General features: G+C 41.2%; 1 protein-coding gene across 2 annotated transcripts in view; it reads right to left on the bottom strand.

Annotated features, from left to right (window-relative positions):
* Positions 1–17,314, bottom strand: part of LOC132142555 (polypeptide N-acetylgalactosaminyltransferase-like 6) — a 189,934-nt gene that overhangs the window by 35,429 nt on the left and 137,191 nt on the right. The window contains exon 6 of one of the 2 annotated variants that reach the window (XM_059552509.1): positions 2,840–3,025. The exons of the other annotated variant lie outside the window; for it this stretch is intronic. Within the exon in view, the coding sequence (XP_059408492.1) occupies positions 2,840–3,025 (186 nt within the window). The remainder of the gene's footprint in view (positions 1–2,839; positions 3,026–17,314) is intronic. 2 annotated transcript variants of the gene reach the window in all.

The following is a 17,314-nucleotide window of genomic DNA, read 5'->3' as shown; positions in this document are numbered from 1 at the left end:
CTTTCCATTCCTGCTCCTCGTCCCAGCCACTCTCGAGTAACTCCATGGAGCACACATCTTCTCCAAGTTGGACCTGTGGAGCGCATTTTAACCTCATTCGCATCTGAAAGGCGATGAGTGCAAGATCGCATTCATCACTCCAGCTGGCCACTACGATTACTGGGTAATGCCGGTAAGGAGGCCTTCAGCTCAGCATTTGCACTTACTAATCCAGAAAAGTGATCCCAGCAGTGAAGAACTACCACATCAGAAATCGAGAACTGCTTGCCATCAAGTTAGCACTGGAAGAGTGGCGTCACTGGCTGGAGGGAGCTAGGCAACCGTTTATAATCATCACTGATCACAAGATTCCCTAATTGTAAAGATGCTAATAGACTCAACCCTCGCCAGGAGCACTGGGCAATATTCTTCAAGCTGTTAAATTTCACCATCTACCGTCCTGGAGACCGCAACTGCAAGTTCGATGCCTTGTCTCGTCTATACTCACCGGACTCACCCACCGAGCCTGAACCCGTACTCCATCCAGCCCTTATCATCTGGCCTATCCTTTGGGAGCTCTCCAAGAGTATCTGTGACGCCACTCTCTCTGAGCTTGCTCTACTGGGAGGCACAGAAGGGAAAACTTGTGTCCCCACGTCACAACGACAGACCCTTCTCGGCTTAGGTCATTACCCTTTCGCTCCTCCGAGCTCGATACTGGTGGCCCAGTTTACCCAGGATGTCATCAGGTATGTCCGTCGCTGCTCAGTCTGTGCCATGTCGAAAACTCCTCGTCACGTCCCGTAGGCAAGCTTGTACCGCTGCCCGTTCCATCAAGGCCCTGGTCCTACATTGGGGTAGACATTGTTACTGACCTGCACAACTCTGATGGTAACACCTGTCCTGGTATTTGTGGACCGCTTTTAAAAGGCCTGTAGACTTATACCCCTAAAGAGCCTGCCTATGGCTTTAGAGACCGCAGAATGCCTGTTCAACCATGTCTTTAGGAGTTACGGCCTCACGGAGGAGATCGTCTTCTGGTTAATGGGAGGCACAGTAATCTTGTCCTCCAGATACCATCGTCAGACAAATGGTCAGACTGAGTGGAAGATCCAGGAGCTCAGATGTTACCTTTGGGCATACTGCTATGGCAATCAGCACAGCTGAAGTCGCTTCCTCCCCTGGGCCAAGTATGTAAAAAAAAAAAAACAGTCAGAACACCACCAGATCATGGAGGGAAGAGCCCTTGGAGGTTCAAGCTTTGGACTACAGGTTCTGAGTGAGTGAAAGAGCACACCTGCAGCCACTCACCATCCTCCCATTTCTCTGCACTCCACTAGGTCCCACGCTGTCCGGTCTACCATTTAGTTCACTAAACATTACCTGACTACTTACCGGTCTAATCTTTCCTTTAGTTGTTCCAATGATCCCTTGATCTTGCTCTCCTTCATTTCCGCTCATCTCCAATCCACCTGCAAAAGAACATAGCTTCAATAATCTAGGCTAAGAACCCAATGACTGTTATTCACTCTGCTGCTCTGTCCAATAAACTAACCTGCTTAATCCCTTACCTTTTGTCTCTGGCTTGTGTTGTGACAATAAGAGGACATTAAAGGGTTAGTTTACCCGAGAATGAAAATTCGACCATTTTCTACTCACAATTGCTGACTTGAATGCGAGTTGCTTGTGCTGCTCCTTATAGCTTGTGATGCACATCCCACAGACCAAAGTACCCACCATTGGCTCATTCTGTTACCACCCGAAGGTGATTGGGCTCTCGGGCGAGATCCCATTCGCTAGTCTGTTCTGACATAACGTTGAACATGAAAGACTGAAAGGGAACAAGGGTTACATACGTAACCTAGACGTTTTTGTAAGATAAATATCCAGATTTCAAGCATAATAAACACTTTTTTTCTAACATAGCTTTTTATGTCCAGAACCCAGCTACTGTACTCCATAATGGCTGGAGATTTCTTGATAAAACAAAGTACAATCTGTGCTTGTGTAAAAGTTTGTTTCCTTTGGTCATCGCATTTTAAAGGCATGAAACCATGGTGAATCTGGCCAAACATAATTTATAAATAGTTTGATTGCATTTTATCTAACCAGCAACGGTTTGACGAGATGACTTGTGGAGCCCAGTCCTTCACATTATAGATCAGAGCTCTGTTTCAAACAGCCTGCAACACAGTACCTGTCATCCGCTTGTGCATCAGCTTCACTCTAATCACACGTCAGGCCACATCCCAGCATGTCTCTTAAAGGCCATGCACAGCCTATTGCAACTAGAACTCGCCATTCCCCCATCCCAGGGATGACCACCTGATGATTAGCCCAGCCCAGCAAAAAAAAAAAAAAAAATAGGAAACAAAGCAATAACAGACAGATCAAGCTTACTAACTAAAAAATTAGCTTGAATAAGATCAATAAGCATCGAATGTGCAAAACATTTGCTGAAGTGGGCATTTTAAAACATTTTATAATGTCATGCACATCAAAAGCCATCTGGATTTGCAATGTTTATGTGGTGCAGCAGGAAAACTATAGATTCTATCCTCAATGAGTTTGAAAAAAAGAAATGTTTTTATGTGATTAAAGGAAAAAGCTACAGACAAGAAAGGAGGAGATGGAGTATTTATTTATTTTTGTTAATCAACCGACTGCAGGGAGAAAGACTTTCAACGAGAAAACAATTGAATATTGAAATTGTTAGATTTGAAAGAGAAAGATAAGCACAAAGAACATTATGTTGGGTTTTCAGTGGTTTGTGTTTGATCACAGTGATAGGCATGAAAAAATGGAGAACTCTGTGTGTATGTGCTGCCGCCAAGGTAGAAAGTTTTTTATGTGGACTCACCAAGCAGGGGTGGTAGCCAGTTGATGTTGGCTTCGCAGTGAGAATCCAGGAAAGTAAGGACTTCTCCTCTAGCCACCGATGCTCCCAGCAGCCGTGTGCGGATCAGACCCTCTCGCCTTTTGGTACGCACAATACGGACCTTAGGAAATCTGGACATATACTCCTCCAGATGTGCCTTCAGGTGATCTGAAAAACAGGCAGAGAAAAAAAGGGAAAAATTACTAGAAAGAATGCATGGGGGGAAATTACATAAGTCTAGGTTAGTGTTTTGTTAATGGAAAAAGGAGGGAGATTGATTGTGTGTTGCGGTGCAGTAATTTAATCTCAGAATTGCTTCTCCATTCTCGCTGCCCCATTCAAGGACATTACTGTTTAACACCCCATAAGATTCCACCGCTGTTAACAATTAAATGAATTGTTGAATGTCTTCATTTCTTGAATATAAATCAGCACAATAAGACTCAAGTTCTTCAATTATTAAAACAAAATTGCCATGCTGGTTTGACTCAAACACTTTCTGTAATGTAAATGCTAAAACAGTGAAAAACCTAGTGAATTGATTACGTACCAAAAAATTATGAGTAATTCAAACTTTTTCAAGTTATTTACTGACATTAGCAGACATTAGCATGCTTTTTAACTAATGTGCACGTATCATGTAACCGAACAGAACACAGAAAATAGTAAAACATATTTTTTCTTTTTTTGTTCTCGAAAACAAAATAACATTTAATTTATTTTTTCTGCTCCAGTCAAATGTAAAGCATGATGGGAACTAGAACTCCACTGCCTTGATTTAGTCAGTGCAATAAAAATAATTAATGTAGTGACACAAATGGATTAAAGGGGTCATATGATGCGATTTTAAAAATTTCCTTTCTCTTTGGAGTGTTGCAAGCGCTTTGTGCATGAAGAAGATCTGTAAAGTTGCAAAGACTAAAGTCTCAAATCCAAAGAGGTATTCTTTATCAAAGTTAAGACTCTGCCACACCCCCCTAAGATAGTTCATTCAAACACGCCCCCCATATGTCTATGTCACCATGTGAAAATATTTGCATAAGGCCACCCAAATGTTCATGCAAAGAAAGAAGGCATGGTTTCAGTAACCACAGTTAGTGTTGAAGCCGCCATGTCAGGAGGATACTGTGTGTATCTTAACGAAAGCAAATACACTTTATTTGGCCGTCCGAAAGTAGATGCATTTAGGAATCTTTACAGAACAGAACAGCAACGCATTTTATGGATGACCATTTCGTGAACATAGGAGAGAAGGTAATTTTGACTTTGCTACGACAATCTGGCGCTTCTGAATCAGCTACTGTAAGAATGTTTTGTTATTAGTTTAAGTATTTGCTATTGACTGTCCAAATTCAGAGTTTTGAGTGTGTGTGTGCTTGCGCATGTGTGTGAGAGAAAGAGAGAGAGTCAGGGTCACACAGTGGAGTCAGCTGTCTTAACCGTCCGTGGCTTGTGTAGTGCAAACGCATAAGAGCTTCATCATTGTGTCTGTCACGCGACTCTGTTCCCCTTTCGGGATTTAACTGATGGTAAAACTAAGGACAGTATTGACTGTCTTTACATTTATTTTGAAAGATAAAGCTCATGATTATGGAAAGGGGAGTTGCATTTACAGTGCTTGTGGTGATTGGCAGAGGTGTGGACTCGAGTCATGAATTTGATGACTTCAGACTCGACTCGACAAAATGTACAAAGACTTGCAACTCGACTTGGACTTTAACATCAATGACTCTTGACTTCACTTGGACTTGCGCCTTTTGACTCGAGAAGACTTGCTACTTCCCATGAAAACCTGGGGGAAAAAAAATGTTCACACGGCCGCGCCGCTCTCCGTATTACGGAGCTCCGCACGTCACCTGTAGGAGAAAAAAATAAATCCTTGGCAGAGGTTTTGCAATCCGTCCCCTCAGTTTATAAACCGTACTCACGAATTCATAAACTGTTCCCTCGGTTTAACAAATCGTACCCACGGGTTAAAAAAACCGTGCCCACGAATTTCCAATCCGTGCGCTCAGATTTTGTAAACTGTAGCCTACCCTCGGTTTTTGAATCCGTATACGAATTCATAATCCGTGCGCATGCTTTCGCAATCCGTTCCCTCGCAGTGGCGCCCCCAGAAAATGTTAACAGGGGTGGCCAAATGAGGCCACAGTAAATTTTGGGGGTGGCACATTAAAATAAAGAAAAAAAAAATTAAGGGTTTGCAATATAGACAAAAAGTTATATCTCTGTGAGTTCTAGGATTTTATCGATAACGATAATTACACTATTTTGCTGAGTGTTATTGTGCTGATATCTTGTTTTTTATTGTGCTGACACCTGATTTTTTTTTTTTTTTTCTTTACACCATTGTTTCTAAAAGTGTGCACCATATTTTAGGTCAAATACTTTTATTTGGGCTGTTACCAAGCAAATGCAATCAGTATCAACAAAATTGATCTTTGCAATGCAGATAAAACAGAAGCTGCATCTGAAGTGCCATTTAGATGTTTTTACACACTGTTTAATGCAGCTCCATGGAACATGGAATACTTTAACCTGCAGTTACAAATGAATAAATAATGTTTTGATATTTTAAAGATAAAACATTGAAAACTGATGTTTGAAATTATTAAAAAAATGAAAAGGTTCCATTAAATGTGAAATTAAAACCGCCAATAGGTGGCAGCGAGTCACTGTTAATAAGTGAGTCATTGCGATTGAACCGAATCATTTACACGGTTGATTCATTCAGGAACGAAACACTTTAATGTTGCTCAGAGACGCAAAACTGTGGCTGCAGCAGGTGCTGCACTTTTTTTTCACTTCTTAAACTATTGTGAATTTACATTCTGCATTTAAATTAATAGTACCCACTGCAAATCTTCCTAGGGGTGGCCGCAGGGGTGGCCAGAGTTTATACACCCTTGGGGGCGCCCCTGCTGACACGCATTTGTGGCTCCTCCCCCACCGGCAGATTCATTTCTGTTTATTAAACATTATTTTTCATAGTATCCAATGAGTGCACGATCAGCATTCACAAAATAGTCTTCTTTTTAGCGTTTATTTTACATTTATCACCAATAGGATAAGACACAGCCGCCTGTGTTTTATGGCCAAAAAAATAAACGCTAAAAAGAAGAAGAAAATAAGGGTAAAAAGCAATACAAAACAAATAATATGCCAGTTATGTTTTCATTCCTTTTCTCTCTAACTGAATGCAATGTTATTTTTGTCGCGTTGGGTTCTTTTGCCTCGAATCAAGAGAGAGCCGAATATCTTTCACATGGCTTCTCGTTTATTCACCCATGAACTCTCCCCCCCATAACAACATTGTGACCCCCTCTACCGCCCCCTGGAGTCCAGGCAATGTAACAATATTATAGATCACACCACATCTCCCTTTCTGAAAAGCAATAGACTGTGACCTACATTATTTATCACCTAGTTGCATCAAACTCTAAATCTCACTTTTGTATCACTGTGAAACATTTGGTCTACTATAACACTTCCCTTAACAGTGCTTATTTAACCTGTTCTTTCCGGAGAACTCTTATTTAAACCGGCTTACACTAAAGAATATGAACTCATAGAGGCTTCTTTAAGCTACAAATGAACACACCGTAGCCACAATAAACAGTTAACCCACAACAGGATTCAATCCCTATTAAACCCTTATAAGACCACATTAACAAACCACCCTGCCTTGCCCCCAATACATTTTGTATTTCTTTTTTTTTTCACATTTCCATTTCTTTCTTTTTTTTCCTTTTCACATTTGCATTTCTTTCATTCATTTTTTTTTTGCATTTGAGTTCTCACAGGTCCAGTCGATCCGGCTTTTTGATAGACCTGCCAGACCTGGTTCTCACAGTTTGGGGAGTGCCCTGAGGCCCCTCCGGAGACACCTGACCAGAGTCTGTCGAAGTATCCTGCAGGTCAACCCCTGCAGCATGCTCTAATGTTTTACTGCTGTTGTCTGCTGACATGGGCACAAGGTGGCGGCGATTCCTCCTTACGGTACCCTGTGGTCCACTGACCAAGTAAGATCTAGGTGTTTCATGTGCAGATGACACAGTACCTGTAGACCTTGTATCTGTGATCCACACTTGATCTCCTGGTGACAGGTCAGAGAGATTTCTCACTCTGTGTCTGCGGTCATAATTGCATGCGTCCATCCATCTCCTCTCCCTTTCTTTGCACTGCACCGACCGAAGGTCTGGGATGGCTGGCTTCAACACCGCTGGGAAAGATGGCACAGTTGTGTGCAAGCGGCGACCCATGAGCAGCTGGGCCGGACTGAAGCCATTGCTCAAAGGAGTGGTTCTGTAAGCCAGAAGCGCACGGTAGGGGTCTGTTGCTTTCTTTAGCAGATTTTTGATGGTTTGGACGGCATGCTCGGCCTCGCCGTTGCTTTGAGGGTATCTCGGGCTGCTCGTTACATGCTCGAATTCATACTCAGTGGCGAAAGCTGTCATGTGAGCCCCTGCGAACTGGGGCCCGTTGTCTGTGACTAGAATCTCCGGTATGCCGTGCCTGGCAAAAATTGACTTGAGGTGCTTTATCACATCCACACTTCTTGTCGGGCTCAGCTGGGCCACCTCCACATACCTGGAAAAATAGTCTACAACAAGCAAGTAGTCTTTGTTTTTCAAAGTAAACAAATCAGCCCCTAGCTTCTGCCATGGCCTATCAGGTACCTTGGAAGGCATAAGAGGCTCAGTCACATTGGCACGTTCTTTAACGCACGCCGTGCATTTCAACACCAGCTCTCCAATTTGGCTACTTAATCCAGGCCACCACACTGACTGTTTGGCTCTTTCACGGCATTTGACAATTCCCTGGTGCCCTTCATGAATTTTCTCTAGCACTCTATTCCTCATTACTGAAGGGATAACTAGCCTAGTACCCCGCAATAACAGTCCATTGTGAGTGCTGAGAACAGCTTTTTCAGTCCAGTAGGGTCTTACCAGCACATCCAGTCTGCCGCGATCTGGCCAGCCCTCGATGCAGTACTTCATCACTTCCGCGCACACGCTGTCTGCACTCAGCTGTTTTCGCAGCTCGGACAGGTAAGTCTCACTTGCTGGTAAATTTGAGATTATAGAGTCAACATATATGTTAGTTTCCTCCATCAAACCGTCTCCATCGGTCACGCCATTCTTCAGCGGCGCCCGTGACAGTGTGTCTGCTGTGGTGAGGCTTTTCCCTGGGACGTTCATGATTGTGTATCTGTACCTCATGAGTCTCATTCTAAATCGCTGTATTCTAGGTGGGAGGGAGTCCAGCGCTTGTCCACCCAGCAGGCTCACGAGGGGTTTGTGGTCTGTCTCCAGCTCAAAATGGAGACCAGTAATGAAGTCACTGAATCTTTCGCATGCCCAAGTGAGGGCCAGTGCTTCTTTCTCCACTTGAGCATAGCGCTGCTCCGTGCTTGTGAGTGCCCTGGACGCATATGCCACCGGCGCCCAGGTTTCCTGGCATTTCTGCAGAAGTACGCTGCCTAGCCCATATGACGAGGCATCGGCTGATATTTTAAGCTCTTTGTTTGGGTCATACAACTGCAGGACTGGAGTGGACGCTAACTCTTGTTTGAGGCTGGTGAACGCCCTCTGCTGATCAGGCCCCCAATACCACAGGTTCTTTTTTGAAAGCAGGTATCTGAGAGCTTTATCTTTTTCAGCTAGGTTGGGCACAAACTTGCCTAGTTGATTTACCATGCCCAGAAAGCTCCTGAGCTCACTGATGTTGTGTGGCGGATCCATCTCACGTACAGCACGTGTCTTTTCTGGATCTGGGCTTATCCCCTCTGCCGCAATGATGTACCCGAGAAATTTCACCTGGGTTTTGCTGAACTCGCACTTGGCTAAATTCAATGTGATGCCAGCCGCCTGTGCCCTCTGCAGAACCGCATGCAACCGTGTGTCGTGCTCTGCCTGTGTGGAACCCCATATAAGGACGTCGTCCATGTGGCAGACGACTCCTTCTAAGCCTCCTTTCACTTCCGTCACCATCCGGTTCTGAAAATGTTCTGGAGCTGAGGCAATACCAAAAGGTAAGCGGTTAAAGAAATAACGCCCGAATGGGGTGATAAAAGTGGTGTAATGGGCACAGTCTCTTGATAATGGGATCTGCCAAAACCCCATATTGGCGTCCAGTTTTGTGAATATTTTTGCACCAGACAACATGCCTAGTGTCTGGTCCACAGACGGGAGGATAAACTTTTCCCTGCACACCGCTTCGTTGAGGGGAGAGAGGTCGACCACCATGCCAGAGCACCACTCTGTCGGCTGTTCAATCCGGCTGATGACTCCTAGCTGCTCCATGCGCTGTAGTTCCTGCTTTACTTTTCCCATCAAGGGCAGTGGGACACGGCGAGGTACTTTCAAAGACACGGGCCTGGCATCTGGTCTGAGCTTAATTGTGTACTGCTGCTGTACTAGACCTAGCCCCCCGCACAGCTTTGGGTATTGCTGTTTTACGGAGTCCAGGTCGATGCTATCTACTCTGGCTACCAGTCTGAGGCTAACTGAGGTGGGTCGACTCAGCAGAGCTGTGTTCAGGTGCTTCACTACATAAATGTCCTCTGTGGTGCATTTGTCACCACATTTCAGTATTTCTCTGGCTACACCGACTACTGAGAGAGGTACATGCCCTGGCCCGAACAGTGTTTTATTACCTGGGGTAAGGTTGTATGCGGTGCCTCTGCATATCTGTCTGTACACCTGCTCTGGTATGACAGTAACGTCTGCCCCTGTATCAATCTTGAACCTCACATTAGTATGTCTAACTTGTAAGTCTACTGTCCATGCATGTTCTCCTGAATCAATGGTTCCCAGGAATATGTCATCATCTTCCCTGACAGCACTCACGCTTTTAGCAGACTTGCACACTTTGCCATAATGCCCTCTCTTACCACAGTTGTGGCAGTCTGCATTCTTTGCAGGGCACTGGAATTTAGCGTGCAGCTTACCACATTTAGGGCATGACCTATGCTCTGCTCCTGATTGTGCTTCGTATTTGTCTTTATGCTGTTTAAATGGCAGTCTTTTATTTTTCCATGCCTGCTGTTTTGCTTTCTTAGTGTGTAGAGCATCCACTGTTGTTTTTGTAGCATGTGAAGCATCACCTCTCAGATCTGTTTGTTGCCGTTTCATATCCTCTGCTTGTCTGACCATGTTAATGGCTTTTGCCAGATCCAGCCTGCTCTCCATCTGCATTTTCTGCGAAAGCACACTGTCTCTAATGCCTACTACGATCCTGTCTCTCAACAGTTCATCGCGCAATTTTAAATTTTAAATCTTGTGGCTTCGAAAAGTCGAAGGATTCCGGCGGGTTTATTGAGAACGTCGCAGATGCTTTAGCAGGAAGCTGCAGAGGGTCGTTCTGTTCAGCGTGCTGTCCTCGTTGCGAGAGTGACATGCTTGCAAAGTTTGCTTAAGCTTCTCCACTTAAGTTATTTCCTTTCTCCCTCTTCTCATATAATACCCACTATCCTTTCTCTCAGTGTAGCACCACTTCTGACACCATGTCGCGTTGGGTTCTTTTGCCTCGAATCAAGACAGAGCCGAATATCTTTCACATGGCTTCTCGTTTATTCACCCATGAACTCTCCCCCCCATAACAACATTGTGACCCCCTCTACCGCCCCCTGGAGTCCAGGCAATGTAACAATATTATAGATCACACCACAATTTTTGGCCTCATTATTTAATAATAACATTAACAGTGAAACATGCATCTAACTCCGGCAGGTGGGGTGGGGTGGGTGGAGCTTAGTATAATAAAATCACAAAAATAAGTCTTCATGTTAAGAAAGAATTGTACACAAGCATTTCCAAAACTGTCAAAGGTTATTTAAAAATAAAGCAATTCATTAATTATTTTCTTGTAATCATTTATTTAGCCTACAAATTAAAATTATAAAAATAACTTTATTTTTATTTTTATCATTATTATATATTATTATACAGGTTATTCATAAGAATCTTTTATCCAAAACAATTTACAACAGAGGAAAAAATTACTCCAGAGTTAGTCACAATGCCAGGTTTATTATACAATAATAATCAAGTGGTATTATAAGATTATTCCTTTATTATTATTAAACCTATTAATAATATTCAATAAAACTGTATGTTAACACGTAGGAGCTTGCTGCATGAATCTGTGAGTACGGTTTACAGATCCGTGGGAACGGATTGCAAAAGCGTGCGCACGGATTATGAATTTGTGGGTATGGATTCACAAACCGAGGGTATGGTTTACAAAATCTGAGCGCACGGATTGGAAATTCGTGGGCACGATTTGTTAAACCGAGGGAACAGTTTATGAATTTGTGAGTACGGTTTATAAACTGAGGGGACAGATTGCAAAACCGTCACCACGGATTGATTTTTTTTTCTCCTATAGGTGACGTCCCGGGCTCCGTAGACACCTGAAGTTGCACAAAGAAAGGTACGTTTTGAATGAATGCTAAGCACCTTATCGGATGTACCATACTGTATTAACGAGACAGTAAAGGCATGTCTCCCTTGCTGGTTCATGCTAACAAAAACCCGGATTATATGAGGTACATGAGTGTAGCACACTCAGATGGAAAACCTCGCCAACATCATGTCAACGTCCATTTTAAAGTACCATTTCTAACTTGCTGGTAGACGGATAAACACAAATGTATATCTCAGTCTCTCCAACACACGAGACAAAAACAGGCCATTGTTCTAGTGCAATATGCTGTTGAAATACAAGCATTTTTTGTGAAAATTAAAATTTTCCGTTTTTTACTGTATTTTATTAATGTCATTGTATAAATGAGATTTAAATAAATACAAATCTTACAGACATACATGATTTGTATAAATTTTATTTCTGTGGTAAGAGGACTTGAAATGACTCGAAACTAAAATGGTAGGACTTTGGACTCGACTTAACACTTGTTGGCTTTGACTTTTGACTCGACTCGGGACTTGCCTCATCTTTGACTTGACTTGACTCGGGCCTCGAGGGCAAAGACTTGAGACTTACTTGTGACTTGCATAACAATGACTTTGTCCCACCTCTGGTGATTGGTCAATCACAATGCACTTGGTCAGTTGGCCAGTTTAGAGCAGACTGCTCTTGTCGGAAGGAGGGACTTTGTATAATATGAAACGTGTTTGAGAGCCAGGGTATAGAGGACCTACAATAATGTACAGTACTTGAAATTTTTTTTTTTTTTTTTAACATTAAAGCATGTAAACATTCTGTTACACCCAATACACACAATAATGATCATTGAAAAAGCATCATATGACCCCTTTAAGTAAATTTCGATTTTACAAATTTAAGTGAATTAAACAGTGAAATTAAGACAAAATGCTCAAGAACCATTGTATTTGCTAAATTTATATATTGTTTATGTCCAACATTGCTGCTTTTGGAATTCAACTTTCAATGCAATGTTTTTCAGTCAATATAAATGCACAAACATCTTTAATTATGCTAAGTTGAGGCAAAAAACAAAAAGAGAAACAGATGGAAAAAGTAGATTTTCTCTATGTTAGTCTGGAAGTGGCTAATGCATTTGACCCCTTTCAGTGATAGTACAAAGAAACAGCAAAGGCACACATTTCAAAAGGTAAAAATATTGAGTGAAGTCTTATCTTTCCACACATTACTGTTTGTTCATTTTCAGAAGCAGCAGGAGTTTGCTGAAGCTTGTCGACCGTTTGCACATTATTCAAATACAAAGTATTAATACCTACACAAACTCAATCACTGCTTCCCAGCTGCTGTGTCTGTGCCTGTGTGTGTGTGTGTGTGTGTGTGTCCTTGTGACTGTGTGATTAGATGCTTTGGAGGTACCAAATACATGGGCTTTGGATTAGCACCAAAAACATAAATCCATTAGGTGCAGCAGCCATGTGTTTGAACAGGAAGGACCGGTGAAATTCTTCATTACATATGAAAGCTTTGAAGCAGTCATCTTTAAAGTTATAAACATGAAAAGGGTCACGCTTTGACTGTAAGGTATGTGTGCTGTGTTTGACTTCAAGAAGGAAACGTTCATACATTTAAAAACCTCTAAAGTTTTCTCTTTAAAGATGCTTATAATGGTTATTCCTGCATGAATTCTGAAATAGATGTATTCAAATCAAAACACTGCATTTGTCCCTTTTGATTTTAGGGAAGCGTTCATTTAACAACAAATCCAGTGTGACATATATTTACATACATGATGTCTACATACCTCCAGTAAGCTCCAGAGAAGACCAGTTGTGTCAGAAATGCAGCCCGACATATTTATTTTTAATATGGCAACAAAAAGAATGGCAACTTAATGATGGTAGCACTTCAGACCCTCAGAGGGTTTCTGGTTTGTGTACAGAGAGCTCACTGCAGGCCCCCAATGCAATTATAAACAACCCAAACAGAGCAGGACATCTGTGATGAAAAATAAAAGAGTATATTAGCCGATGGGGAGACAGTATGTGGGCCGTTCATCTGGTGGACGTCAAACAGCAATGTATGTGTGTGCACTTGTTTCTCTTGCTCAGTTCTTTCAGGCCAGAGGCCAAACTCACTTCAGGGAACCTCCAGCTGCATCCTCACTGTATACTTATCTCAGACAAAGTCACCTGCCAGCACAGAAGTTGCATGCAGCCCTTTATTTTTGTTTCTCTCCCTTTCTCGCTCTCTCTGTTCTTCTCAACTCCCAGGGTGTCTGGCCTTCAAACAAATGGCCCCAATAAATGTGACAGCCTCAATATGAGTTGCCACTGCACTCTGATCCCACTGAGCTGAGGTGGGGAGGAGACTCGCAAAACTTTTCCAGGCTGCTATTAGTGTAAATAGCTCACAGTAGTGAAAGTGTTGGGTGGTTTTTCCTTTCTCTCTTTTTATTCCATGTCCTACGAGCACTTGATTAAACAAGGTCATAAATCATTGGTGCTGATGCGAGGCAGGTTGAGCGGCGGGGAAGGAAGTGACAAATAAACAGTTATGAGGAAAAGGCAAAGTTTCGTATCCCACTGGCATATTGCTCACAAGCCATGATGAAGGGCAGGCGCATTCTCTGCTTTGATGGTTAGCAGACAGACCTCTCTGGGCCACTACCTTCCCAACCTGGGTGGAAAATTTCATTTTTCTCTTTCCCTGGTGGTCTGTCATTAAGACAGATGGTTGAGAAACACTTTCTCCATTCGGGGTTTTGATAGCTTCCCGCACCGTACCCTTTACGTATATCACATTCAAACCGAGACTGGTGAGACTCTCTGAACAGTGCTTCCTTAGAGCTTGTTTCTTTTATACAAGAGCTACAAAAGGGGATAAACTTAACAACGTCTCTGCAATTCAAATGTAACGAGTGAGAGATTCACACCAATGAGTCACTTGCTTTAATTGTTGCTGCGTTACTGGATGAACTCACTTAGAATCATATTGTTTTACTGGTGTGGTTTGTGTTAGACAGAGAAAAGAATATCCCCTATAATTAGCTGAGAGGCATAAAAGATAATAACTGCAGTTCTGACCATATGGTGCCCTAATATCTAATAGGGTCAGGACACACAACTGAGCCACACATATATACAAACAAAGAACAATGTGAAAATGTTGCTTTTCAAAAACACCACAAGAGTTCAAAATCCTATGTTAATTAGGAACATAAACTTAAGCCTGTACAACAAAAACAGCTGGATGTAAAATACATTGTGTGTATCTGTGGATGTTTATGTGCAATTACAGACATTGCTGAAATGCCCCTGAGAAACTAATAAAAAATTTGAATGGAATAAACTATGTTTGTTCTACAATAAAGCAGATTTATTTTGCTTCAGAACAGTCTGTCGCAAAGTCCAGGTTTTCCACACTTTTCATAATCAAAAGAAATGAAAACACTTTTTGTGTCAGTCATTTGTGATTACTGCATAAAAAAATGCAGTAATTTTTTTCATTTGTGATTACTGCACGTATTTAATGTAGGAGGATGCACTAAAATAAGCAATAAAGACATTTATAATGTTACAACACATTTCTATTTCAAATAAGTGTTGTTCTTTTGAACTTTCTATTAATTAAAGAATACTGAAAAAATGGTATTATGGTTTCCACAAAAATATTTTCTAAAACATGTTTAGCTTTGATAATAACTGAAAATTCTTCTTAAGCAGCAAATCAGCATATTAGAATGATTTCTGCATTCATTGAAGACTGAACTAATGGCTGCTGAAAATTCAGTTTTGCGATTACAGGAACAACTTTTAAGATAGATTAAAATAGAATACGTTTTAAATTCTAAAAACATTTCACAATATTACTGTTTTTACTATTTTTGGAAAAGTAATTTTTTGATCAATGTTTTAATTCATCCTTGCTGCATATATAATGTAGATAATGTGTCAGAAATTATTAATAACACAGTGGAACACCAATTTGTGGTCAACCCAGAAAACAATGAGAAAAAGTAAGACATTACCCTTAGGACAAAATATCTCTTCACTTTTCAAAATCATACCAACCCCATATTTTTCAATGACAGTATTTATGCATCTTCATTGACATAATATACATTACTTTTCCAAGTCTTGAAAAACCAGCAAATCAATAAAAGCATGTAAAAGTTGCTGTTAAATAACAAGTGCCCTGTTTTCGACAAGATACATCACTGGCTTATTTATCCTGGCATGTTGCATCACTCACCAAGTAGTTCTTCCTCGATAGCTGTGATTTAGCTAGTGCAGACTTGCCGTAATGGACTCATTACAGTGAATGAATTAGCTGCTTTGTTTCTGCACAAGTGTCGCTGGGCTCCAATGGTGCTGCTGACATTGTAGTCAGGATTCGTCTGTGGCCCCCAGAGAACCGGCGTAGAGAATAAAACATCCGCTAAGCACACGCACCTTGAGCGCTCTGTCGCCTTTATTTATAATACACTGTGTGTTTTTTAAGGCTGCCGTTGGCCAGTGTGTGAATAAAAGAAAAGCATCCGCCCCTCTTATTGCCCTGCTTGTTGGCTCCAATTTACTCAAGCACAGTTTTCCTCAGGGGGCAGATACGCACTCCCTTGAACCATTCATAAATCCGTCTCTGCAGCGAGATCAATGTTCAGACTCAATCCCAATATATTACATTGCCGCTGTAAAGATGAGCAGAAAATGAGGCCTGTGCAGGAAACCCAATGGGATCCTGAACGCAGAACAAGGGAAATGTCTAACAATGCTTGACAATGTGGCAAATTATTTTATTGTAGCAATAAGCTTGTCTAAAAGGAGGGAGACGCATATTTCGTATAGAGTGTGGTCATCAAAGCAACAAAAAAGACTGTGAACCTTTCATAATAATAAAAAAACCCTCCAAGACAACATTTAACTGTAGTTCATCTCTGCAACACTTGATATAAACCTCTTTAGATTGCCTTCAAGATGCTGCTAAGCTAATTAAAATGTGAGTCTAACCTCAATTAAAATCGAAATTGGAATTGATCACAAAGTAAATAAGATTCACAATGTAATTTGTTCCAGGATTGTTTGTGAGCTGCTTGATGACCATCAAAATGGTTCTTAGTTTTACTTTTAGAAAACACAATAACACACAGTTTAGTCTTTTCACAAACAATTCTTAAAATCTAGTCAATATTTTGTTTTATCCATGAATGTGTCCATTTTTACCATTCAATTTCATTTGATGAGAATAACAGTTTAGTTTGAGGAGACCAAATTAAACACAAAAACATTTAACAATAATGTGTGGAAATCTCCTTGTTGTGGGATCTGTGCTACGGTGTTCATTTCCTTCAGTTTCACTTCATGAAGCTCGGACAGAGCAATCCCTGACATTATTGACTATGACTGGATGACCTGAAACCATCATATACTTCAAATGACATTGTTAGTGCATTATAAATATATTTTAGTCTACGTTTTCTTGTCAGAGTTTCATCTGCAGTATGTTTTAAATAATTTGATTAACGTCATGATGTGCATTTTTGTCTAATCTTCATTACTGCTGAAATAAATAATGAGACTCTTCGTTAACAAGCATTTCTGTCAGTTATTTTATTGATAAGATTAAAGGGGCAGTTAACCCACATATTTAAAAAAAAAATCACAGTCACGGTTATCCAAATCTGAATCACTTTCTTTCTTCAGTGGAACACAAAAAGAGATGTTTTGAATGACAAGGACTTTCCTTTTTTTTTTTTTAGGTTAACTATCGTTTTAACACTGGTGACACATTTGCTAATAATAAACATACATTTTCAATTTTCTATGGAACTTTTATCGCAATAAATCCTAGAGGATGAAAGGACAAGGTATTTGAGGGTATAATTATAATCAAACCTCTACTCTGTAGCAAGAATATTATCTGTCGCTAAAAGAAAGATGTTTCATGCAACATTAAACATCTCAATTGCATAAGGAGGGAAATAAAATATATAATTTTTCTGTTTTCCTCTGCCTGTTGAACACGAGTCAGTGACTCCGGGAAAAAGAAAAC

The sequence above is a fragment of the Carassius carassius genome, chromosome 6 (assembly GCF_963082965.1).
Source record: "Carassius carassius chromosome 6, fCarCar2.1, whole genome shotgun sequence".
NCBI lineage: Eukaryota > Metazoa > Chordata > Actinopteri > Cypriniformes > Cyprinidae > Carassius > Carassius carassius.
Note: the sequence above shows the minus strand (reverse complement) of the source record. Positions and strands in the feature narration are given on the sequence as shown.